The 27,056-nt window shown below is 43.8% G+C and overlaps 1 protein-coding gene across 1 annotated transcript in view; it reads right to left on the bottom strand.

The window, feature by feature from the left end:
* Positions 1–12,405: 12,405 nt before the first annotated feature.
* The window catches only part of LOC125129305 (cytochrome P450 7A1), a 29,788-nt gene continuing 15,137 nt past the window's right edge, over positions 12,406–27,056 (bottom strand). The window contains exons 3-8 of the mRNA XM_047783884.1: positions 21,930–22,045; positions 19,827–20,067; positions 17,839–18,416; positions 15,603–15,733; positions 14,742–14,917; positions 12,406–13,892 (exon numbers count right to left, since the gene is read on the bottom strand). Coding sequence (XP_047639840.1) covers positions 13,593–13,892; positions 14,742–14,917; positions 15,603–15,733; positions 17,839–18,416; positions 19,827–20,067; positions 21,930–22,009 — 1,506 coding nt within the window. The 5' untranslated portion in view covers positions 22,010–22,045 and the 3' untranslated portion in view covers positions 12,406–13,592. The remainder of the gene's footprint in view (positions 13,893–14,741; positions 14,918–15,602; positions 15,734–17,838; positions 18,417–19,826; positions 20,068–21,929; positions 22,046–27,056) is intronic.

Genomic DNA, 27,056 nt, shown 5'->3' with positions numbered 1-27,056 from the left:
CAGCAGCACGGGATCCGAGCCGCGTCTGCAACCTACACCACAGCTCACGGCAACGCCGGATCGTCAACCCACTGAGCAAGGGCAGGGACCGAACCCGCAACCTCATGGTTCCCAGTCGGATTTGTTAACCACTGTGCCACGACGGGAACTCCCAAGGATGTATTTAATCTGAGTCAACACCCTGTATTCCTTAAGGCTTTGCCCCACAATCATGAGAGGGTCCCTTAGAACCCTTCTTTGAGGGCCATCACAGTTTGGGACATTCAGGAAGGTCCATATCGCTTAGTAATTTGAGGTTTTGCCCCCTGATACATGTGTACAGGAGTGAGGCACTTACCTGGACAGTAGACACCTGGCCATCATCCCAGCATCTTAGCTTAGTCCTTTATGGCAGGCATATTTTCTGGAGGAACTGTACGTTACAGTGGTATTTACATATTTAGGTGATCTAAAAAATACACCTCTAAGTGCCAGGGGGGTAACTGTTTGTTGTTTTGTTTCTTCCGAGTTCCTTGGCTCGCATCATTTTTAGTTTGCCTTCTAGTTTATAGAGATTTCATTATGTAAAAATACTTTTTCCCTGCCCTTATTTTATATGAATGCAAAACATTACCTAATTGCATGTGTGTGGGTATGTGTGGGTGTGTGTTAACCATGCCATGTTTGGGCAAGAGTTGGGTTTTCTACTCTACCGTTCAGCCTTGCCACTGCCCTTAAATGACTTTGGAGTCAAAGGCTACTTGATTTACCAAAGATACAGCAGTGTTTACATCATTTCACCAGAGGTAACCAAGGTGAATACTTTGCAAACAACTATTGACTGTAGGTTTCCTGCCAAAATTTCAAACACCATGAGACAGCACTGGAAGAGAGTCAATGCAAGTTTTTAGTTTGGAGCACTGGGCCCCCAAGGCTGCTTTGCAGGACTTATATGGCACATGAAGCTTGCTAAGGGCAAGAGAGTTTTGATGAATCAAGCAGAAAAACAACCCTTGGTGTTTTGTGAGCGAGCAGTCAGATGGTAGAGGCAGCCATCATTTTCTCGGAACAGGGCCAGCGCCAAAGCGCATTTGCCTCCAGGCCTGACCGTGGGACTGTGGGAAGACATCCTCACGCTCCTGAAACAGTATCATCCACCCGCCACTTAAGATGCTCTAACACAGGATGGAGTCTGTTCTTTCTGCAAGAAGAGGTCACTTGTTAACTACCACCCCCCAAAATACCGGGTTATTTTCAATCTACCCTTAGGTATGTGTGGTGTTGGGATTAGATCCATCTTCTGACATGATTGGACTAGACCCCAAATGTCTTAGGGGCAGGAACTGGCTCTGTTCATTTCTGTAAATCCTCATTCCCAGTGCAATGGGTGGCACAACCTGACCCCAGCAGCCCTTAAGTCTTTTTTTTTTTTTTAATTGAAATATAGTTGATTTACCATGTCTCATTCTTGAGGGCCAGGAGACCTCCTGAACTACACATGCACAGGGTTTCCTCAGGGGTCAGAGAAGGGAGGGGAATGTCAGACCCCCCATCCTGTCAACTTCCCAGAGACCCTTGTGCCAGAATCCATCTTGGTTATAAGATGCAGGTGCGCACACAGGGGAGGCCCTGAGTCAGGCCCAATATGGACTCAAGGCCAGACAAAGTGGGACAATTGACCAGAGGGCACCGGAAGGACAGCCCCATACACATGACTTAAAGCACCCCCAAAGCATGGGCACCCTCTTTCTCTTTGTCTGTCTCTCCCCTGCCCCCTCCAAGCCTTTCCCTCCATGTATTTTCTCTGGCTCTCCAACTCTTTGCCAAAGTTTTTCTCCAAAGGGACTTGGACTGGGGACCCCCATCAACCCTGCCGACCATTGTGGTCTAGGGGTTAGGGTTCAGCGCTCTCACAGCCACCGGAGAACAAGCTGACCCACCCTGCGTCTGCCTCAGCTGCAGAAGCAGCTGGGTGCAACTTAGGAGAGCAAAGCTGAGACCAGGGAAGCAAAGCCTCAGATCAGCTGCTTGAGAAGCGCTTCCAGGCTTTGGAAGAGCAGAGCTCTGCCGTGGACTCTCAGGAGTGAGTGAACACGCGGAACTGGCTGGAATGTAAAATACGAAATCTTTATGAAAGTAAATATCAAGGAAGGTCACAAGGGAAGTAAACAAAGAGAGACCCATAAAGACAGTGAGGCGATGTCCGTGTTAGAAAAGGCTGGACGGCCAGCGTTTCAGTGACTTAAGACTGTGCAGGTGTCCTTCTCACTGATGCAACATGCAGGTGGATTTTCTCCATCACATGCTTGTCTCTAACATACCATCTGAAGTCACCACGGCTCGGGGAAAGGGCAGTCTCGGATCTTGAGGAAGGTTTTTAAGCCAAATTGGGAGTCCCCTCCAGTGCTGTGGTCTCATCCAGTTAGCCAGAACCCGGCCATGCAGCCCCAACCCTGCTGCAAGGGGAGCAGGACTTGACAGGAAGAGGATGAGGAAACAGAATGTGAAGAGCCCCGGGCATTGTCTCTGCACCAATCTGCCTTGTAACCACCTCGGAACCATCCCTTCTTCTCACCGCCCCCGCTTCCTGAGGGATCCCCCCGACAGCGCCATCAGTCAGAGGTGCCCAACCTTGACCTGGAGACCCAAGCTGAGGAAGCAGGGCGGGGAGGGGCAGGATAAGTGTGAGAAAACACTCCCATTTGGCGTGGGCAAGAGTGAGACACACAGCAGTCACTGCTTTGGGGACATCCTGAAATTCCCCAGGGAGATGCCCTGAAGACCGTCCAGCTTGGGGGGAGGGGCTGCTTGCCTCCTGGGTGGCACTGTCTGTGAGGGCAGCCTACAGTTCTCTGCTCTCCAGGTCCGAAGTGACCCCTGGGAAGTGTGCCCTCCAGGGGGCTGCACAGCCCTCTGGCCAGCTTCCTGCTCATGACCTTGGAAATGGTATAAAAGTGCCCTTCACGGAGACTGTGTGTGGTGGCGCTGGCATTTAGGGCCCAGAAGGGAAAAGTGAAATTCACAGGAATGAGAATGGAGGCTCCTTAGTCACCCCCAGCTGTATACACACACACACACACACACACACGCAAGGGACGGTGAGGCTAACTCAGGGCCCTGCCCCTGTGCCCCCAGCTCTGTGCACCTGCTGACAGGCAGCCCTGGGGCCTCTAACTGTCTTCTTGCTTCCTCTGCTGACCCAGGCTGAACTGCATCTTCCCAAAATTCATGGTTGAACCCCTAGTACCTCAGAATGTGACTGTATTTGGAAATAGAGACTTTAAAGAGTAATTAAGGGTGAACGAGGTCATGGTGGGGGCGGGGGACCTAATCCAGTGTGACTGGCTCCTTAGAAGAAGAGGATGGGACCCCAGGGGGGAAAGGTCGTGTGACATCTTGGGGAGGAGAGGGGCCTGAGGAGAAGCCTGCCACCACCCCATGATCTGAGACAGCCAGCCCCCAGGCCTGTGTATTTTGCTGTGGCAGCTGGAGAAAACCAGCTACCCTTTTCCTCAGACTCTCCTTTACCTGCCAGGTGCCTTGTCCCTCCACCTCCCACCACCAGCCATACAGCTAAACGGAAAGTAAACTGATGGATAGGCTTTGAGGAAACATGGAAATAAGCTTCTGGCTCTTGTTCTCCTCAGCTGCCAGACTGTGAGGCTCCATATCTTGGACATGCTGGCTCTACACCACTTCCTGCAGAGCAGCTCCTCTCGAAGTGCCTGGCGAGCTCTGTCGCCCATCCTCTTTTGAAACATCTGTTTTCAAGATGAATTAACACTATTTCCTGGTGAATTTAAAATAGTCATGCTGGAGTTCCTGTGGTGGTTCAATGGAAATGAATCTGACTAGTATCCTTGAGGATGCAGATTCGATCCCTGGCCTCGCTCAGTGGGTTATGGCGCCGGTGTTGCAGTGAGCTCTAGGGTGGGTCGCAGACACGTCTTGGATCCCATGTTGCTGTGACTGTGGTGTAGGCCAGTGGCTACAGTTCCAATTCGACCCCTAGCCTGGGAACCTCCATATGCCGTGGGTGTGGCCCTAAAAAGACAAAAAATAAAATAAAATAGTCATGCTGAAGCATCTCCCCCTCTTTTCTTCTGCATTGCACAATTATTTGACAGAATGACTCATGTGATGTTACGGATTAAATTAGCTTTTGTGCCTTTCTCTGGGAATTTTAGTTTCACTTATAAAATAGTTTCTCCAATAATATATGGTGTGTGTTCCAAACATTCAGTTCACAAGTGAATCTATGGGAACATACAACTTTTAAATTAGGCCTGTCTAAACATGGTTGAGTTGAAAGAAAGCATAACTTTTTTTTTTTTTTAGGGCCACATCTGTGGCATATGGAAGTTCCCAGGCTAGGGGTAGAATTGGAGCTGCAGCTGCTGGCCTTCACCAATGCCAGATCCAAGCTGTGTCTGCAACCTACACTGCAGCTCATGGCAATAACAGATCCTTAACCCACTGAGCGAGACCAGGGATCAAACCAGCAACCTCATGGATACTAGTCAGGTTCTTAACCTGCTGAGCCCCAGTGAAAACTCCTAAGACGTCATAAATCTTGACAGTGTTTCCCTGGCAATGGGCTTCTATTATTATGAGATAAGCACCTTGACCTAATTATAACAAGAGCAGAAACCTAAGAGGTGACTGGCGTTAACTGCTTCATCTTCCAGCCAGGAAAACCATGCTGCGGGTGGGTTGCCTCGCCCGGCCACAGGCAAAGGCCTGATGACACAGGCTGAACGTCTCTGAAACTGCCTGAATGACAAAACTGAGCACAAATATGTGGTATTCAATAAATTAATGCCAAACGGGAGGACAGAAAGTTCTGTTCATTCCCTGCCTGGCCTCTCTCCATACCCATCTCTGCTGTGGAGTGGCACCCCCTCTCCCCTCAGCCCCTGCGGGAACCCCGCATGCTTTTCACAAAGAGTGAACCCGCCTTATCACGCAGCGGGGGCCTGAGCCCCGCTAGCTATGTCCTCAGTTCTGTGTGTAACTCTTTCCCAATATTTAATAGGGGGGAGATCAATAGAGAAGCAAAAAGTCTGCTCGCAAAGCAGCCAGGTAGGGCGTTTGCAACTTGTTGGCACCTGGACTCAGAAAAACAGCGACGCTGGAGCACACCGCCTCCGCACAAGTCCTCCCTCCCCTGGGCGCTGTTCCCAAACGTGTGTGCTCCTACTGTGCTTGTGGCGCCAGCTAGGAGCCTCGGTGAGGGCTTGAGCTGAATAAAATCGAACCATTCTCCCTGTAGGGCTGCTGCTCCCTGGAATCATTCCAAGAAAGTGATGAGGCAAAGGGATTCACGGCCACATTTCTGAGAAACTGACTGCTGACTCAGCTTGATGGTCTGTCCTCCCGGGGCCACAAGGGGACCTCATCCCTGGGACAGCCCTTGTCATGTGAGCTCATGCTTCAAATTAATGACAGTCAGCTTGCATTTGCCCAAGTTGGGGAAAAGAGAGCCCAGGTCTGGTCACACTTAACTATGTCTGTGACCTTGGGAGTGTCAGAGCCTCTAGGGATCTAGGTATAGCTTTGGCGATAGAGGGGAAGGGAAGCTGTACCCCTTCAGCCCCTCCTGGTTCCCTCCTCCCTGTCTCCTCTCCAGGGATTGGGAGAACCCAGACATAAAGCCCCAAAGTGGGCACTTATAAAGAGAGAATTTGAAAACTCTAACTAAATCGCTTTCAAACCATCTTTCTTTCTTTCTTTTGTCTTTCAGGGCCACACCATGGCATATGGAAGTTCCCAAGCTATGGGTCAAATTGGAGCTGCAGCTTCCAGCCTATACCACAGCCACAGAAAGGCAGATCCTTTAACCCACTGAGCTAGGCCAGGGATAGAATCCGTATCCTCATGGATACTGGTCAGGTTCTTCACCTGCTGAGCCACAACAGGAGCTCCAAAAGTATTGTTCTTTTAATCTGTGGCAAGTCTTTTGAGCTAAGTGTTGCATCTATATTCTAATTAACTTTGCAACAGATTGGGCGACTCTCACCGGACAGCGGCTCTTTGGCAAATGAGTTGGGGAGCCCAGGCATTGGGTGTACTTTTTTTTTTTCAGTAAAAATGAGGATTTTGTCAAAGTAGACTCATGTTAAAGTTTACGCTTTTTTAAAAAATTTTTTCAGGTTTGAGACTAGAGATGAAGAAATGGGCTGTGTGAAGGCTAAGAAACCTAGTGCTTCTATTTTGGAGTTTGGGGTTCTTAATATTACATGTATTTGCTGTGCAAACAGGTTTCTAGGACCAAGGCTGCCCTGTAACCTGCTATGCAGCCTTCTTACATAATCACCTCTCCTTGACCAGATGTCAGCTTCTAACTCAAATGAGAGCTTAGACTAATCGCTTTGAATAGCCTTCGGGGCTCTACAAAGCATCTGTGCTGCTGTCTTGGTGTCACTTTCCAGGTTTGAACTTCTGCCTTGTTATCAACCAAGGTGGATGGAGAGGGGCTGGTGAGCATGGTGCTGGCATTTCATCATCTATTAATGAGAACAAGCCCTTAGACCCAGTCAGCTGGAAAATGTCTCCCGCTGATCCAAGAGGAACCGTGTGAGCTTCCACAGTTCACAAGTCCAGGCTGGTGATGAGCTGGAGGAAGGCCTGGTTTAACACTGCCCTCTGTCCTAGATCAGGGTTAGAGTCCTTGCAAGGGGGTGGGTGAGGGGTGCTCAGCGTCCTGGCAGCCCTGGACCGGCTGAGCATGGCGGGTGCCGTGTCCTCACCCTCTGGCCAGGTGACCTCCAAACAGTGGAGATTTTAGGACAGAAAGAACACTGTGGATGTTGTTGACATGGCCTGTCTTCAGCGACTGAGTCAAGACAGTCTGTCACATGGATGTGCCACAGAGCAAAGAATGCTAACTCTGGAGTGGAGACCCCACTGCTCTGACACCTGCCAGCACTGTCACCTTGGGTCAGAACTGACACTTTCTGGAATTCCCTTCCTCCCCTTGTTATGAGGTAAGAGTACCAAGCACCTCACAAGACTCTTATGAGGCTCCAATGCGATCACACATGTGAAGTGTTTGAGGCTGGACCTGGAACACAGTGACTCTGAAAAAAAATAGCCATGAACATCTCTTTTCTAGGCCCGTTTGATCTTATAACAGGTTACCGTCTTTTTTTTTTTTTTTACCTTAGGCCCCTATTTTATATTAAGATCTCTTGGCTAAATGGGATGGTTTAGCCTTCAAAAAAGTTCTAAATGGGAGTTCCCATCATGGCTCAGTGGTTAACGAATCCGACTAGGAACCATGAGGTTTCAGATTCTATCCCTGGCCTTGTTCAGTGGGTTGGGGATCCAGCATTGCCGTGAGCTGTGGTGTAGGTTGCAGACGCAGCTCGGATCCCGTGTTGCTGTGGCTGTGGCTGTGGCCAGCGGCTACAGCTCTGATTAGACCCCTAGCCTTGGAACCTCCATGTGCCATGGGAGCGGCCCTAGAAAAGGAAAAAAGACAAAAAGACCAAAAAAAAAATGTTCTAAATGAAAGTTGTTTACAAGAAAGTTGCATCTGGTTATTGTTTTAGTGTAGTCCCCTCACCTGCTTATTTCTAAAAGTGAAAAAGAATGTCTCATCTACTAGGGCATTCTTTAAAAGTTAAGAAAAGTATAAAACGAAACAGCCTTTGGGATTGCTCTACAACAGGCCTTGGCAAACCGTCTCTGTAAAGGCCCAGAGAGTAAATGTTGTCGGCTTGGCAACCGCCTGGTCTCTGTCACAACCACCCAGCTCTGCAACTGCATTGTAAGAGCAGCCCTAGACCAGTGCACAGAGCCGGATGTGCTGGGTCCTAGCACAACTTCACTTAACAGACGTGGAAATCTGAGCTTCATGTCCTTTCCATGTGTCATGAAATAGTATTCTTCTTTTGATTATTTTACAACCAATTAAAAATGTAAAAACCATGCTTAGCATTCCCTCTACACAAAAGCAAGTAGAGAACACCTTGGGCCCCCAGATCTATCGACTGCCAACCCCAACTTTACAAGAAGAAAGATGTGGAGAGGAGTTCCTGTTGTGGTGCAGAAGAAATGAATCCGACTGAGAACCATGAGGTTGTGGGTTCGATCCCTGGCCTTTCTCAGTGGGTTGAGGATCCAGTGTTGCCATGAGCTGTGGTGTAGATTGCAGACACACTCAGATCTGGCGTTGCTGTGGCTCTTAGGTAGGCTGGCAGCAACAGCTCCCATTAGACCCCTAGCCTGGGAACCTCCATATGCCGCAGGTGCGGCCCTAAAAGGACAAAAGACCAAAAAAAAAAAAAAAAAGAAGAAGAAGAAGAAGAAAGACATGGAGAGATGTAGGATGTGCTCAGCAGGTGACAGGCACGCCTCATTGTATTGTGCTTTATTCTGCTTGGCAGATACTGCATTTTATTTTATATTTTTACAAATTAAAGATTTGTGCCAACCTTGCATCAAGCAAGTCTATTGGCGCCATTTTCCACCACCATTTGCTCACTTTGTATGTGTGTATCACATTTTTGTAATTCTTGCAATATTTCACACTTTTTCGTTATTGTTACATTTGCTATGCTGCTATGTGACCCGTGGCCTTTGATGCTACTATTGTAACTGCTTTAGGGCGCCAAGAACCATGTCCATATAACACAGCAAACTTCACGTGTGTGTTCTGACTGCTGCACCTACCGCCAATCTCCTACCCTCTCCTCAGGCATCTATTTCCTGAGATGACGCCTTGTTGAATTTGGACCCCACAATGGCCTCTAAGTGTTCAAGCAGAAGGAAGAACACAATGTCTCTCCCTTCATTATTTTTTTTGTCTTTTTTTGCTTTTTCTAGGGCCACTCCCATGGCACGTGGAGGTTCCCAGGCTAGGGGTCTAATCAGAGCTACAGCTGCCAGCCTTACACCACAGCCACAGCAATGCCAGATCCAAGCCGCTTCTGTGACCTACACCATAGCTCACAGCAATGCCGTATCCTTAACCCACTGAGTAAGGCTAGGGATCGAACCCAAAACCTTATAGTTCCTAGTCGGATTCTTTAACCACTGTACCACAACAGGAACGCCAACATGTCTCTCCCTTCAAATCAAAAGCTGGAGATGATGCAGCTTAGCAAGCAAGGCATGACCACGTTGAGACAGGCTGAGAGCTAGACTCTTCCACCAGTCAGCCAAGATATGGATGCAAAGGAAACATTCCTGAAGGAAACGGAAAATGCTAGTCCAGTGAACACAGGAATTATGAGCGTGAAAGAGCCTTACTGCTGATATGGAGAAAGTGTTAGTGGTCTGGATGAAAGATCAAACCAGCTACAACATTCTCTTCAACCAAAGCCTAATCCAGAGCAAGACCCTAACACCTCAGTTCTATAAATGCTGAGAGAGGAGAGGAAGCTTCAGAAGAAAAGTTTGAAACCAGCAGAGCGTGGTTCATGAGGTTTAAGGAAAGATGCTGTCTCTGTAGCATCAAAATGCAAAGTGAAGCAGCAAGTGCTGATGTAGTGGCTGCAGCAAGTTATCCAGGAGAGGGACTAAAATATTCACGAAGACAGCCACACTCTGCAGCAGATTTTCACTGTAGATAAAACAGCCTTACAGTGGAAGAAGATACCATCCAGGGCTTTCCCAGCTAGAGGGAAGAAGTCACTGCTTGGCCTCAAAGCCTCAAAGGACAAGCTGACTCTCTTATTAGGGGCTAAAGCAGCTGGTGATTTCAAGTTGAAGCCAGTGCTAATGTACCATTTTGAAAATCCTAGAGCCCTTAAGAGTGATGCTAAATCTACTCTATCTGTGGTTTATAAATGGAACAACAGAGCCTGCTTACGACATAGTCTGCTGAATATTTTAAGCCCACTGCTGAGATGTACTGCTCAGAAAAAAAGATTCCTTCCAAAATATTTCTGCTGGAGTTCCTGTCATGGCTCCGTGGAAATGAATCTGACTAGTATCCATGAGCATACAGGTTGGATCCCTGGCCTTGCTCAGTGGGTTAATGGTCCAACGTTGCCTTGAGGTATGATGTTGGTCACAGATGAGGCTCGGATCTGGCATTGCTGTGGCCGTGATATAGACCTGCACCTACCCTCTGATTCAACCCCTAGCCTGCTTAGCCTGGGAACCTCCATGTGTTTGACGTGGGTACAGCCCTAAATATATATATACATATGTGTGTGTGTGTGTGTATACATACTTCTGCTCATTGACCATGCACCTGGTCACCAGAGGGCTCTGATACAGATAGACAATGAGATTACTGTTGCTTTCATGTCTGCTAACACAACATCTATTCTGGAGCCCACGAATCAAGAAGTAATTTTGACTTTAAAGTCTTATTGATTAAGAGATATGTATTTTGGGAGTTCCTGTCATGGCTCAGTGGTAACAAAACTTCAATTCATGATGACACAGATTTGATCCCTGGCTTAACTCAGTGGGTTAAGGGTCCAGCATTGCCATGAGCTGCGGTGTAGGTTGCAGAGGCAGCTCAGATATGGTATTGCTGTGGCTGTGGTGTATAGTCCAGCAGCTGTAGCTGTGATTTGACCCCTACTCTGAGAACCTCGACATGTTGTAGACATGTCCAAAAAAAAAAAAAGAATATTTATTTCATAAAACTATAGCTGCCATAGATAGTGATGCCTCTGCTGGATCTGGGCAAAGTAATTTGAAAATGCTCTGAAAAAGGATTCATTATTCTCGATGCCATTAAGAACATTCATAATACATGGGAAGAGGTCAAAAATATCAATATTAACAGAAGTTTGGAAAAAGTTGATTCCAAACACTGATAGACGACTTTGAGGGGTTCGAGTCTTCAGTGGAGGAAGGAACTGCAGATGTGGAAACAGCAAGAGAGCTGGAATTAGAGATGGACGGGTTCAATCCTTAGTGTCACTCAGTGGGTTAAGGATCTGGTGCTGCCTTGAGTTGCAGTGTAGTTTGAGGACATGGCTCAGATCTGGCGTTGCTGTGGCTGTGGTGTAGGCTAGTGGCTACAGCTGTGATTCGACCGCTAGTCTGGGAACCTCCATATGCTGCAGGTACAGCCCTAAAAAGACGAAAAGAAGAGAAAAGAAAAGAAACAGAGCTTGAGGATGTGACCAAATTGCTGTCATCTCATGATAAAACTTGAACGCATGATGAGTTCTTACGGATGAGCAAAGAACGTGGTATCTTGGGATGGAATATACTCCTGGCAAAGATTCTGTGAAGACTAAAGTGACAACAAAGAATTTAAAACATATAAATGTGGTTGACAGAGCAGCAGCAGAGTATGAGAGGATTGACTGTAATTTTGAAAGAAGATCAAACCAGATGGTGATGATTAGCACTTTTTAGCAATAAAATATTTTAAAATTAAGGTATGTATATTTTTAAATATAACGCTATTGTACACTTAATAGACTGAAATTCATGTAAAAAATAACTTTTGTATGCACTAGGAAACCAAAAAAAAAAAATTAATGTGACCTGCTTTATTGGGGTGGTCTGGAATCAAACCTGTAATTTCTCCGAGTTAGGCCTGTATAAAATATATTAGGAATCTGAGAGAGAATGGATGTGTGTGTATATACGCCTGGGCCACTCTGTTGTATAGCAGAAATGATCACAACCTTGTCAATTAACTATTCTTCAGTAAAACTTAAAAAATATTAGGAAGCTATGTTAGAAATTATTTTAGAACAGTTTTCTATAAAACAGAATTTGGTTAATCTTGAGCCTCATCTGAATGAGCTTAATTTTCTCAATGTGAAAAATAACTTCTGTAGACGATAATTCCATGGCAATATTTAATAGCAAGTTTAAAAATCTTTAATGAACTTTATGAAGTGTGGAGATTTTTGAGTCAATAATTATTTTGCTTTTTCTAAGAGATGAATCATGAACAAAAGTGTTGCCACTTATTGGCAGGTGACTATTTAAACATTCTGAACATTGGCGTTCCCGTCATGGTGCAATGGTTAACAAATCCGACTAGGAACCACGAGGTTGCGGGTTTTAGTCCCTGGCCTTGCTCAGTGGGTTAAGGATCCTGTGTTGCCGTGAGCTGAGGTGTGGGTGGCAGACGCGGCTCAGATCCCACTTGTTGTGGCTGTGGTGTAGGCCGCTACAGCTCTGATTAGACATGTCCAAAAAAAAAAAAAGAATATTTATTTCATAAAACTATAGCTGCCATAGATAGTGATGCCTCTGCTGGATCTGGGCAAAGTAATTTGAAAATGCTCTGAAAAAGGATTCATTATTCTCGATGCCATTAAGAACATTCATAATACATGGGAAGAGGTCAAAAATATCAATATTAACAGAAGTTTGGAAAAAGTTGATTCCAAACACTGATAGACGACTTTGAGCCTCATCTGAATGAGCTTAACCTCCATATGCCGTGGGAGCGGCCCTAGAAAAGGCAAGAAAGGACACACACATAAAAAAATCTGAATATTTAACATTTAAAACATAACAAATTTACACTTTTATTTCTGAAAGGTGAATCATTTTGACATTATCAAATGTTACAATATATTCTTAGTATTTGTAGTACAAGGAAAAGGTTAAATATAATTCATGCATACAAACAGAAATATCAATAAAAATATGATAGCTAATATCTTCAGTACTTAAAATATTTTACCAAAGCACTGTTGTACACAGTAGTTAAACACAACCATGTGGCTTACGTTATTTTTCCTTCAACTACAAGTCATTTAAAGATAAAAAGTATTTAAATAAAACACAGTGCAAGCCACACTTAATGAATTCTTTGCATGTTTCATACCTGAACACTTTAGGCATATTCACTCAATTTTAATTTTAGAATATATTACATGAGAGCTACATTCTTTTCATAGAGGCATGTTTAGTAATGTCAGAAAAAAAACCTGCCTTTTCTGAAAAAAGTCTTCCAATTAATATGAAATCTAATGAAAAGAAAGTATGGATAGGATTGCCGAAAGCTGACATGGACATTAGGGTTTCCAGTAACAGTGAGTCAAAACCTAAGGGGAAAATATCAAAACCATCTTTAATATTTTCAGGATATCAAGATAGTTGTTTTAAAATCATGAATTCTGGGTAGAGGGAAACCTGAAAAACATTTTCTTTTTATTACAAGGCGTGATATGTCCTTCAAAATATCCTTTATCGTACACATTTACACCCGAAGCACCCCACATCTGGTCAAAAATCATGCGGTTTCACTAAAACGTGAATTTGTACCTTTTTCATAATAGTTGGGTGGCTTTTATAAAAATAAAGCTCTTTCCTTAGGAAAAAAAGAAAAACGTTTGCCAATTGGAATATCTCCACCCTAAAAAAAAAGACTTTTTCCTCTGAAAATAATCTTCAGTCCCTGGTTCTATGAATATTCACTGACTTATTCAAATGGAAACAAATTATGGTGCTTCTAGACACTAGTTTTGTTTTTGTTTTTGTTTTTCCCTTGCAGAGTCTGAAATAGCATCTGGAAACCATCACCAGATTGGTTAGATGCACAAGCAAGCACTAGTGAACACAACTGGATCTGCTGCCGCCTCCGTTCTACTACCATTCAAGCGTCTGTCCAAAGGGACTGGTAATCTGCAGTCTTGTAACGTCATCAGCTGTCCTCTTTTCCAACCATATGTTCACAGATGTTTGAGTTTATATCTAAACTCGATATCATTTGATGGTGGTAAAATGCCCAAGCCTGCACGGGACTGGTCCAAGGGGGGACATTTAACGTGGCTCTCCACCAGCTCCAGGTCAAAATAGGAAAGCATCAGAATCAAAAATTGCTTGATTTCCTGGACAGCAAATAATCTTCCAGGACAGATCGTAGCCCCTGACCCGAAGGGCATATAGTAATACTTTAACTTGAGTCCATGACTGTAGAAGGTGGTCTTTGTCTTTCCATTTTCATCAAGATAGCGGTCATATTTAAAAGTCTGTGATAAAGAGACAAAACACATTCATAAGCTATTTTTTTAAGGGAATTTCTCTTTTTCTTAACTGGGAAGGAATTTTCTTTTTTAATCCAACCTATCAGCAATTTAACAAATGCCCCACCTTCCATCAGAGAGTAAGAAGAAACAAGAACTTCAGGACAACTGATGAGAATGTGAAAGCTGGAGTTGCCCTTGTGGCTCAGAGGGTTAAGAATCTGACCAGTATTCATGAGGATGCGGGTTCAATCCATGGTCTCGCTCAGGGGGTTAAGGGTCCAGTGTTGCCATGAGCTGTGGTGTAGGTCACAGACACAGCTTGGATCCAGTGTTGCTGGGGCTGTGGTATAGGCCGGCAGCTGCAGCTTGGATTCGACCCCTAGCCTAGAAACGTCTATATGCCACAGGTGTGGCCCTAAAAAGACAAAAAAAGAGAGAAAGAGAATGCGAAAGCTTTATACCTCCACTCCTGCCTGGGTGACTAGTTCCTTCCCCCAAGAGGCAGAACTAGAAAGAAGGATTCAGATCAGAAACTAGAGGAGTCTGTATACCAGCCCCTAATTTCCTGGATTTGGAAAGAGGCACTTTTTAAGGAAGAAGAAAGGCAGCAGCTTTATTATCACAATAGCACGTATAATCTACTAGAGACTATGTGATGACAAAAATCAGGAATAAAAATTAAAAATTCAAGCATCATCTAAAGTTTCCAAAATATATGAATATCTGACATAATAAAGGAGAGAATCCCTGTAGGTTTGATGATGAAATCAACCCTGCCATCGTAACTTTCCTCTTTATTTCAACCTGGGTAGACATCACCTCGATGCTGAACTTTGAGGAAGAGTCACTTACCAAAGGGTCTGGGTAGATTTCTGGATCCAGGTGCATTAACTGTGGATAAAGCGCTATGATGTCATCTTTTCGGATGTTATAGGATCCGTCCTGGAGGTGCAAAGTGAAATCCTCTTTAGCAGTCCGGATGTTGAGGGAGGCGCTGGAAAGCCTCAGAGACTCCTTGATGATACTGTCTAAACGTTTTAACAGGAAGAAAGAGGAGAGGGAAGAAAGAAGGAAGGACAAAGTATTTAAAGGGCAAGTAATGCAGAGTCTGAAATCCTTCTAGCAGCCGACAACACATAGCTGAGCAGACTCTGGGAAGCTGGCCAGGTAAAAACGTCTCCAATTTTTCTGTGCTGTGATCGATGATTTGGTTGTATCCCAATGTATTTTTCATCTGATAATCTGAGTTAACAATCTTTTGACAAAGATGTAATCTTGTTGGTCATCAATAGAAACTAGACTTTCATAATTTTCGGGAAAGATCATCTTAGTTCTACACAACACTAGCCATCTGACATGACTGGAAAAATCATTAAATCACTTTTATGGGAATTATTCAAAGTTTATCACTGTTGAGATGCAATATCTGAAGACTTTTCTGTAAAAATATTTTTCCGGATGGTTAGTGCAGCTTCACCTGGGTGTTGACAAGAACTCGTTTTGATCATTCCACTCCTGGTGTTGTGTGATAATGCCCTGTATTCTGGTAAGGACACAGAGGGCACAAAGGAACCGGCTGAGAATAGCTAAAATACATATAATGACGAGTTCCTGCCTGACCTTCCCATCTCTGTCCTTTTTATTGTCATGCTTTAAGCGCTATCACATGGTTGTACATAAAATCACAAATGAGAGCCAACACCCCAAACCCACCTAGCACAGGCATGCTGTCCAGTTCTATTTGATTCAAATAAATAGGCTTATCTTCCAAGCTAATTTTTTGGCCCGCCTTCTCCAGTGTTTTATTCACTTCTTCAGAAGCTGCTTTCATTGCTTCAGGGCTCCTATTAAAAGTTAAGACAAAAAGAAAAGATACAGAGAAAGTGGGAAAGGGACATTCCCATTGATTTTTTACTTTATTTTATAGTTGTGTTTAAGTCCTTGGATATTAGCAAAAACTGTTGCCTTAAAAGCATCTTGCTACATAGAAGTAAGAGTTTGGCCAGACTTTTAAATGATTCTGATAAGGATTCAATGGTCAAATCAGTCAAATGCATGGAAATTGAGAAGGAAAATTCCACCTAAGATAACAGTCTTAGGAAGATCCTGCGTAGTGCAGTGGGTAAAGAATCCAGTGTCGCTGCAGTGCTGGTGCAGGTTGTGACTGCAGCACAGGTTTGAGCCCTGGCCCGGGAACTTCCACATGCCACAGGGCAGCCAAAAAACCAAATAAATAAATCAGAAAGTTCCCATCATGGCTCAGTGAAAATAAACCCGACTAGTATCCGTGACGATGTCGGTTCTACCCCTGGCCCCACTCAGTGGTTTAAGGACCCAGAGTTGCCATGAGCTGCAATGCTGGTAACAGACAAGGCTTGGATCTGGTGTGGCTGTGGCTGTGGCTGTGGCTGTGGCTGTGGCTGTGGCCAGCAGCTGCAGCTCCAATTTGACCCCTAGCCTGGGAACTTCCATATGATGCACCTGGTGGCCCTTAAAAATAAATAAATAAATAAATAAAATAATTCCAAAATGCTGGTTAAAGTGCCAAAGGAAATTTAAATGTACCCTTAAAATCCATATGAGTCCATGTAGAACATCTTTTCCATTTAGAAGATACTTTATTTTTCTAACACTTTAGGGGAATGAATGCTGCTTCATTTTAGTGCACTGACATTTTCTGTACACTCGGTGCCGTGGCAACATATCCATAGAACAGGATCACAGAAACTGAGCCTCAGAAATGTCTGACTGATAAGTCTTTATGTGATTATCGTAAAATAGCTACTCATTCCCTATATGATATAAAATTCAGGGTGTAACCTTACTTTAAAAACTGGAATTTATTCCAGATGGTGCTTTCTCTTGTAAAAACTGTGGAAGACATTTAACCTTGGACACAGATTAGCACTTTTTTTAATATCTAAAATTGCTTAAAGATATTTTTTATATTAAAGACATAAAATTATCAGCCCTCAATGAACCTTTGGCATTCCCAATCGTACGAACTAGTAATTCTGTGTCTTCGTGACACTAAACTTCCAATTTAACTGGAAGAAGTCAATAAACCATTTGAATGTCAAATCCCCAAAAGAAATCGCGTTGTACAAAATGTAGGTTGCATGTAGGTTTTTTGTTATATACAGTTTTAAAAGGCAAACTCTAGCTAAACCCCATCAATAACAATATATAATGTTTGATCTATAGCCACCAGAGTTGGCTGTAGTAAGGTAGTGAGTGATGACTAGTTGAATGAAAGAAAAAAGCAGTTAACACAAATTAGGAAGGTATGGGCACTGCGTCTTTCACTGACGATGCCGTGGCAATCATGAGAGTCTTTTTATGTTCTGAAGACCAAATTCATGGACTTAAGGAGGCGTCATGAAAAGCGGCCTGGAGTTAGAGCAAGGGCTCTGGGAGCAGACAGCCCGCATTGACCCTGTACCAGCGGGTTCCCTTCGCTAGAATCTCACCTGGGAGCTGAGATTTTATAGAGTCTCTGTTTTGTGAGATGCCTGTACCAGTCACAGCTGTTTTCAGAGGATGAGCTGATACTGTTAAACATTTACAAGGGTGAATGGCACATTCTTATTTTGTTTTATTTTAATTAATTAATTTATTTATTTATTGCTTTTTAGAGCCGCACCTGTGGCATATGGAGATTCCCAGGCTAGGGGTCAAATTGGAGCTGCCGCTGCTGGCCTACACCACAGCCACAGCAACATCAGATCCGAACTGTGTCTATGACCTACACCACCACTCACAGCAATGCTGGATCTTTAACCCACTGAGTGAGGCCAGGGATCGAACTACATCCTCATGGATGCTGGTTGGGTTCATTAACCGCTGAGCCACAATGGGAACTCCTTTTTTTTTTTTTTTTTTTAGTTAGAATGGTTGAATTTCTGCATTCTACTAAAATAAATAAATGACTTCAGCTACTAGTCATTACCTAATCGTTTGGAATAAGCACCAGAAAGTCGCCGGAATGGTGTTGGCTTGCGATGCCCAGAGGACAGCGAGGAGCGACTTGGCTTTCTCTGCATCGTCTAAGGTGGAGAGGGTGTCGTTCAGAAACCTGACCAGTTCCGAGATGTGGTCTCTCTTTCTGAGCTTCTGGAGCCGCAGGCCCTCGGCCAGTTTCTCCCGGGCATAGTGGCCCGTCTTGAACACATGAATCGGGAAGCCTGCTACCAGGGCCGGAAAGATCTTGTCAAACTGCTTGAAGTTGTCAAGGTTGTTTAGGATGAGTGCTTTCTGTGCATCGTGCCCTATAGGGTCTTTGCCAAAGAGCGTGACATAGCCAGCCTCAAACATCACTCGGTAGCAGAAGGAATACATGCCCTCTGTCACCCAGGAGGGCTTCTCCGGTTGGGGGACCGCCTGGGGTCTCAGGACAAGTTGGAGGTTTTCCATCATGGCTTCGGCAAGCAAATTCAAGGCGTCACCCTGCAGGGTCTTGATGATAGTTTTATTTATGTTATCGGTGGTATTTCCATCACTGGGGTCAATGCTTCTGTGCCCAAATGCCTAATGGTAAATGAAATGTGTGAAAATTGAAATTACACCTGACCTAGGATTTGCAAATGGCTGAAACACAAATTAGATGCTTTCATGATTCTCTCCTTGTTAAAGAAAGGGAAACTGGACTTCTCACATACAATTTCAAAGCAAATTTACAAATGTACAGATAAATGGCCAAATCATGCCTTTCCTTCAAGGCCAAGTTTAAATCCCGGATTATCAGTAAAACTTTCCTCACAACCACTCCGGTCTTCTATTTCATATTTTCCTTATGCTTCTGTGTTAATTTCCACATTAATTTGACACTAATCAAGAATGGTTTTTAATCATTGGTTCTCTTTTATATTCTCTGTAGACTAGAACCAGACTTTAAGTTACTTAGTAGCAGAGACCATGTCTAATATTTCTTTGCAGAGGCTCAGCTAATACTGATTAATTTTTTTCTCTATAAAAGAGCCTCTTAGATTGCATCTAAGTGGTCCCAAAATATCTGGTCAATTCCTTAACAAAATTAAACAATTGGGAGTTCCCATCATGGCACAGCAGAAACGAATCCAACTAGGAACCATGAGGTTGCGGGTTCGATCTCTGGCCTTGCTCAGTGGGTTAAGGATCAGGTGTTGCATGAGCTGTGGTGTAGGTCACAGACATGGCTCGGATCCAAGTTGCTGTGGCTATGGTGTAGGCCAGCAGTTGTAGCTCCTATTGGATCCCTAGCCTGAGAACCTCCATATGCCATGGGTATGGCCATAAAAAGCCAAAAAAAAATTAACCAATTGTTTGGCACACAGGTTGAGTCTGCAGATGCTGCATGCGCTCTGGGTCTTGTGTAGAAATCGTTTACATGAGTGAGGTTTGTACATGTCTCATTCATATAGCGCCCTCTGGCTCAGTGAAACATTTAACTTTTATTTCACACTGATAAGCTGATTAAGAAATGCAAATCTATACCTATTTTGCTTTTTAAAATAATTAGTACCAAGAGATTAAGTCTAATTTGATTCATTGTGTTTCAAAGAGGGAGTTCCCGTCGTGGCTCAGTAGTTAACAAATCCGACTAGGAACCCTGAGGTTGCGGGTTCGATCCCTGGCCTTGCACAGTGGGTTAAGGATCCGGCGTTGCGGTGAGCTGTGGTGTAGGTTGCAGATGCGGCTCAGATCCCGCATTGCTGTGGCTCTGGCGTAGGCTGGTGGCTACAGCTCCGATTAGACCCCTAGCCTGGGAACCTCCATATGATGCAGGTGCGGCCCTAAAAAGACAAAGAGACATTGTGTTTCCAAGAATCTCCATGTAAGGATCACCCTCGTCAACATCTTTATCTGTAAATCCAAGTAAATCAAAATGATGAAATAGATGGATGCATGAAAAGTAGATAATAAACAAACCAATCACTGTATAAATGTAAACCCAGTTACCTTTGCAGAAGCAGTGAAGTGAAATTTTTTCCAGTCAAGGTATTTTCCATGACACAACACTTTATGGTAGGACAAGGGGTTTGTGATGAAGTGGACATAGTTTCCCATGAGTTGGCAGGTAAAAATGTGACCATGTTTCCTTTGGTTTGCTCGGAGGAACTCAAGAGGATTGGCGCCAAATTGCAGTGCACAACCCAGATAGGGAATTATCCCATTCTCCAGAGGTGGTTCGCCCGTTTGCCTGTAAGACACAAATAGATGACAGATGTGGGAAATTACACATCGTTCTTCATTTCTATCTTTCTATCTATTTACATTCATTTTTTTACCACTGACTTCAAAATGCTAGTGTATTAATACTTTTCTTGTTGGTGGGGTCCTTCACTAAAATGAGTTAGATTAACCTAGTAACAGGATACGCTAGTGACAGTGATAGTTAAATCCATCCATCCATCCATGTGTATACATTTGACAAACACCGAATGTCTAATATGTGCTATGCACTGTTACTGGTGATGAGGAGGATAGGATCAACAAGACCAATAAGCTTTCTGCTCTTGATAGAGAGATGAAACTACTTTCTAGTGTTGATATTTTTTCTAGGCATCATTTCCCCAAGTATCTCAAAATGTTTCATGTGTTTTCTCTAAAGATAGAGAATACTGAATAACAGGAGGAATTGCAGAATTGAAGTCTTCAAAATCTTCATAGTTTAAATATATTATTCTTCTGTAATGATAGTTGAAGAGGGGAATATTTGATAAATTAACATATTACAAAATGAAATTGTCAGATAAGTATTGCCATGATCATTTATGATAATTCAGTGCTCTTTCCTGCTATTTTAAATGTTTTTATTTAAGAATATAAATATTGGAGTTCCCGTCGTGGCTCAGTGGTTAACGAATCTGACTAGGAACCATGAGGTTTCGGGTTCAATCCCTGGCCTTGCTCAGTGGCTACAGCTCTGATTAGACCCCTACCCTGGGAACCTCCATATGCCGTGGGAATGGCTCAAGAAAAGGCAAAAAGACAATAAATAAATAAATAAATAAATAAATAAATAAATAAATAAATAAATAAATAACTATTTAAAAAAAAAAGAATATAAATGTTTATTTTCCAACATAAGCCACTATCCCTCTGGGTAGAATGACATAGCGTAAAAGACTTAATTTTCTTTTCATAGTTTGCAGGTAAGTAGTTTAATTAAGATAGAAACTATCAGGCCTGAATTAAAATATCTTAATGGACAAAGAAACCTATAAAAGGTAGACAATGTATAACAATCAACAGAACTAAAGATACACCTGCCTTGGGTAATTCTGTTTTTGGAAGTTGATATTGCAGAGAATATTTACATAACCCCCCTCCTCCACACACACACACACATACACACAAACACACACACACACACACACACAGTCTCTGAGCCAATCAGAAGTTAAAAAAACTATGGCTATACCTCTGACTCTATTTGTATTTCTTGAACCAATTATAAATGATACATACAAATAAAAGTGATGTCTCATACATTTAGCAGTTTCCCAATTTGCCATGGTTGATTATCATTAATAAAAAAAGAGTAATATAATGATGGATGCAGACTCTGTGCTCTGGTCCAGCCCAGATTGAATCTACACAACACATAAGAATTGGCTGAAAAGAGAACACTTAGTTAGTCAAAGCATCTATTTAATCCCTAAGATGGGAACTGCAGATCCAATTTACCACTTGTATCCTGACTTATCCAGACTTTCTCCTTATACAGACATATAAGCACACAGAGAGCTTATAAAATTTCTGCCAGTGATGTTTAACAGGTTTGTCCATTTTTACATCACCATTAGTATATGTCAATACTAAAAAGGAAAGTGTCATTATTCAAAGTCTGTAAAGTATCTTTTTATATCTCACAAAAGATTGTGAGATATAAAAAGATACTTTAAAAATTTTAAATCAAAATGTTTTCATTTAAAAACTTAAGGAAGAAAGTGTTAGCACAGGTAAGTACAGAAAACCAACTTTATGGTATAACAGTGAAGGTAAAAGGGCATTAAATGAAGGAAGAAAAATGCAATTTACAGGTAAAATTTCCCTTACCTTCTCCTCATTCCAAGAAGAAGCCATAAACAACAGCACACTGCTGTCACAATCCCCCCAAGCAAAGATATGCTCATCATTTTGCGAATCACCTGCAAACTTCTGAGGAGGAGCGTCTGTAGCGAGAAAGGTAAGGACGTCACAACAGAGGCTCCAGCAAGACATTATATATAAGGTAAAATGGTACACTTGAGTGACCAAAGCAAACAATTAACCACCCTATTAGGAATAAAAGAAAAAAAAAGAACTGGCCTTGAACTAAGTCCACAGGTATCAGAAGCGGATCCAAAACAATCAGAGACCTGCAATACTTGATAAGTTGAAGGTCTCTCAAACCTATGTTGACTTAATGTTCGGACCTGGGAATGACAGCTAATATTACAAATTTAGTATGCTTATAAAAAGAACAAATAAATCTGTACAGGATCAACATCTCACATAGAGATGTCAGCTATAATAAGGAAAAATCAGTGTAATTATTAAGCTAATGATTTAATCTTTTTACCTTTGAGAAGAAATCAGTTGAAATGATTTATCAGAGAGATAGTGGCCAAGTTCAAAGGAAAGTGAACTGAGTGAAATGTTTCTGTTGCTTCATATTTCAATACTTTTACAAAATCATAGCCATGTTACTATATATGGTAACATGTTACTTACCTAATGTCCTGAAAAATGCATCTTCTAGATGCATCCAAACATCCACATAATTGCATCTTCCAGTTAAACACAGTTTATCTTAAAGCCTTCGGACTTCATCAGCCATTTTGTTCTAATTGGAAATATGTTCTGTAATTGTTCTGATTGCTAAAGGAATACAATTTCATTTCAAACAATTGAAGACTAACTGAAACATATCTTGGTCGAAAGGGAAAGTCAATTCATAGTTTACCTCCTCTATTACTGCTCACTCAGAGGTAACAGCTGCTGTTTGATATTTTTCCTTCCACACTTTAGTTCTATGCACACTTGAACAGTAATTGAGCACCTATTCTGTGCCAAGAAGTCTTCAGAGGCATTCTGGCTACAGGATTATTAAGACCAACAGATTCCTACTCTAATGAAGGGAGTTCCCGTTGTGGTGCAGTGGAACTGAATCCAATTGGTACCCATGAGGACTCGGATTCAAACCCTGGCCTTGCTCTGAGGGTCGGGGATCTGGCGTTGCCTGAGCTGAGGTGTAGGCTCAAATCCTGCGTTGCTGTGTCTGTGGCATAGGCTGGCAGCTGTAGTTCCAACTCGACCCCTAGCCTGGGAAATTCCATGTGCCATGAGTACAGCCCTAAAAAGCAAAAAAACAATACAAAATAGACAAACAAAAAACCCAGGAAAAAACCACACCAATCCCCCCACTCTAATGAATAAACTATTTCAGTAGAGAGACAGATAATAAGATATGACATGAATAAAATAAAACAAGCTCTACAGAGCTACTGGAAGATGAGAGTGATGGGAGATACAGATAGGTCTCTCAGAGGAGGTGGCCTCTAAGATCTGAATGACAAGAAGGGATTAGCCAAGTGAAAAACAGAAGGAAGAGAACTCCAGGCAGAGAGCAGCAGGTGCCAAAGTCCTGAGTTAGGGAACCTGGTGTATCTTTCTGTATTAAGAACCAGAAAGAAGTAGGATAGATGGGAGAAGATGAATAAGAGGAACCTGGGTGAAGATACAAGCCCAAAAGATAGGCAAGAGCTAGTTGCCATAGGGATGCTTTAGAGCGGGGAGAGAGATTTTTGAGGGCAACAAATCAAAACGCTCGCCTCAGCTATGCAGATCGCTGTGTTGTCAGGTGGACAACTGAACTTGAGTCTGAAACTAGGGAGGAAAGTCAGGGGTGGAAATAGGAATCTCAAGTCATTGGCATTTGATGGCATTTAAAGCCCAAAGACCTTATCAGATCACCTAGGGAGGCAATAAAGCCAGAAGAGAGTCAAGCCCAATGTCAGCCCAGAGAGCTGCTCTCTCCTTGAAGTCAGTCAGAGAGCAGGAAAAGAGGAGATGGGTTGAGACAAGCCAGGAGGAAAACGCACAGAGAGCAAAGGGAGGGGTGCTGGAAGCAAAATGAGAGATTATCCACATCACAAGTGCTACACTGAGGTCAAGGAAGACGACATTGAACTGGCCATCGCTCTTGACAGCATGGAGAGAGCCTGTGAGCCACATAAACACACACGCCAAGATGGGGTTCTAGGAAAGACTTCGGGTTTTTTACAGCACTAAAAAATGAATACAGGAGTTTCTGTCGTGGCTTAGTGGTTAACGAATCCGACTAGGAACTATGAGGTTGGGGGTTCGATCCCTGGCCTCACTCAGTGGGTTAAGGATCCAGCATTGCTGTGAATTTTGGTGTAGGTTTCAGACGCAGCTCAGAACCCAGAGTTGCTGTGGCTCTGGTGTAGGCCGGCAGCTGTAGCTCCGATTAGACCCCTAGCCTGGGAACCTCCACATGCCACGGGTGTGACCCTAGAAAAGACAAAAAAAAATGAATACAGTATTACAGGTATTTCCCACAATATGTAGGTATTATATATGTGTCTGTATAGACCTCTTCATTTCTTATGTGTGCATAGTCTTGCATTGACTGAATGTGCTATGATTTAATAACTGGTCTTCCACTGGGGGTATGGGGGGGGGGGAATCTGGTTTGTTTCCAGTTTTTGGCTACAGAATCCATAGATTTATTTCATGATTCTTGCCTCCTTAAACAGAGACCGTCTATATTTTTTCACAGGCTATTTGTCATCATAATTACAAATATCAAGCATTGTGTGGCAGTACCTAGATTTCTCCATCTATTTAGATTTTTGCAAGGCATTGTGTATGTTAAGCATATTTAGACTGATATGCTTTATTGAATTACTATGTCTGTTTTCTACATGACTCCGTTAAAAGCAGAACCTTTAGTGGCTGTCACAACAGGGTATCATAGTCAGAGAACACAGCCATCTGACAGCCAAACATTTTAATGCTTTGGAGTCAACTCTCAAGCAAACAAATAGAAATAAACATGTGGGGGAAAGGGGGTACCTGGGACCCCTTGGAATTATCTGTAACTTCCTGTGACTCTATAATTTTGGCAAAATTAAAAGATTTTCTAGGGAGTTCCCGACGTGGCTCAGTGGTTAATGAATCTGACTAGGAACCATGAGGTTGCAGGTTCCATCCCTGGCCTTGCTCAGTGGGTCAAGGATCCGGTGTGCAGACTCGGCTTGGATCCTGAGCTGCTGTGGCTGTGGTGTAAGCCAGCGGCTACATCTCCGATTCCACCCCTAGCCTGGGAACCTCCATATGATGCAGGTGCAGCCCTAGAAAAGACAAAAAGACCGAAAAAAAAAAAAAAAGATTTTCCAAATGGTAAAAGAGAAGTCCATTGATGATTCCAGGAAAACTTCTTAAGTCTTGCCTTCCTCACGCCTCTCTCAGAGAGCAGGAGCTCCCTCGGGTGCAGCCTGATTCTCCTAACCCGGGCTTGTCTTCCCACTTTGGCCACACCGTCCCTCTTCCACACAACGAAAGCCCAGGAAGCACACACACCCAGTTCTCCTTGGTAGGCTGAGAAAAAGCTGAGGCAGGAATATCAACTCATATTTTTCTTGTTTACATACAGTTTCTGTCTTTCCTCTGCATGTGTCACTTCTTGTTACTGTCACACGTCCATACATGGCATCTATCACACCCCTAACGTGCTGCCTCTCTGGTGAGGGGGAATTCAGATGCTTCTTAGCAACTCTCAAAACTATTAACAGGCTGCAAAGAAATACCCACCAGGGTTCCTGGTGAGTCAAACACATAGAGTTTCGGGTGTGGATTCTGTGACAAAGTGATCCCAGTGACCGGAAATAAATAAATGCGAGCTGAGTGGGAAAGTTGTTTGCTTGCTTTTTTCTTCTCTGCTACATTTCACATTGTGAAGTTTTATTCCCCACCCCCCCACACACACATGCACACGAGCGCGTGTGCACCCTAGGCACCTACTACATGTGCCAGGGGCGGTGGTCTACACTGGGAACACAGTGGTGCACGAGGAAGCCGGGAGGCCTGGCCTGTGGGGTTCCCACAGCAGCAGGAGGAAGGGTAAGTGACCCCCTCAGGCAGAAAGGAGTGTGTTTTAGTTGCCAGAGGCCTGGCATGGACCAGGCTTAGTATCGAAAGCCTCCACGCCCACCAGAGTCTGTCCATCCCCCTGGGTTTGAGGCACCGTGAAGGGCACATGGTGCCAGTAGAGAGAGAGCTCCTCCTGGGCCTCAGAGAGCAGAGGGCCCGTGTCCCACACCCCAGCTCCGCCCAACAGATCCAGGCAAAACCTGGGAACTAGAGGGACCGAAAGCAGAGGGAACGGCTCAGCCTATTCGCTTACGTAACCCGATGGCACAGATGAGGTTTCTATTAAGAAATGCAGTAAACAAAGCTCACGGGGATTCACCCATCAGCGGGTCCTCTAAGTAGAATGAGCTGTGAATGTGGTCAAACAACTGAGTCACACCAGCTGTTTTCTTGAATTCACAAGTCAAATCAATTCCGTTAATGCAAAACCTTGCCCTTTCTAGGAGCCTCACTGGGGCGGGGGACGGGCCCCTGGGTCAGAGGCAGAACAATGCAGAAAGGGCTGGGAGGGGTCGTGCTGGGATTAACGGGCGGAGGGGGGGTCCCTTTTCATAAGCAGCTCTTAGGCAAAGTGTCTTCCCATTTGAGCCACGTCTTCATCTTTTGTTTTAGAAAAAAACAAACCAGTGTTGTTACAGTATATACAGAATATCTTATCCTCAAATACTGTTTTGAGCCCCATTGCAGCCCCTGCTGTGCTGTGTCACAGGGGAACACCTGTCCCCCTAGGTAACGGCGGGCCTCGGACTGGACTTGAAAGCTAAGTGGCAGCTTTGCTTTAAGTCTCTCCTTAATGTGAGTTTATCCAGGACAGAGGAAAGTGAGAGCAATGGTCCCTGGGACCCAGGGGTTCCCCCAACCTCACCTGGAGGGTAAGAGAGCCCAGGGGGAGAGAGGAAGGAGACACCGGGAGGGGAGGATGGGCACGGGGAAGAGGGAGGGAAGGCTGGACTTTTTTCCACTTTTTAGTTGTTATGCATCGTGCTGCTGTGAATATTCACATTCCTGTTTCCGTGGCAATGTATG

Source organism: Phacochoerus africanus, chromosome 6, assembly GCF_016906955.1.
Source record: "Phacochoerus africanus isolate WHEZ1 chromosome 6, ROS_Pafr_v1, whole genome shotgun sequence".
Lineage (NCBI taxonomy): Eukaryota > Metazoa > Chordata > Mammalia > Artiodactyla > Suidae > Phacochoerus > Phacochoerus africanus.
This window is presented reverse-complemented; position numbering and strand designations above follow the sequence as displayed.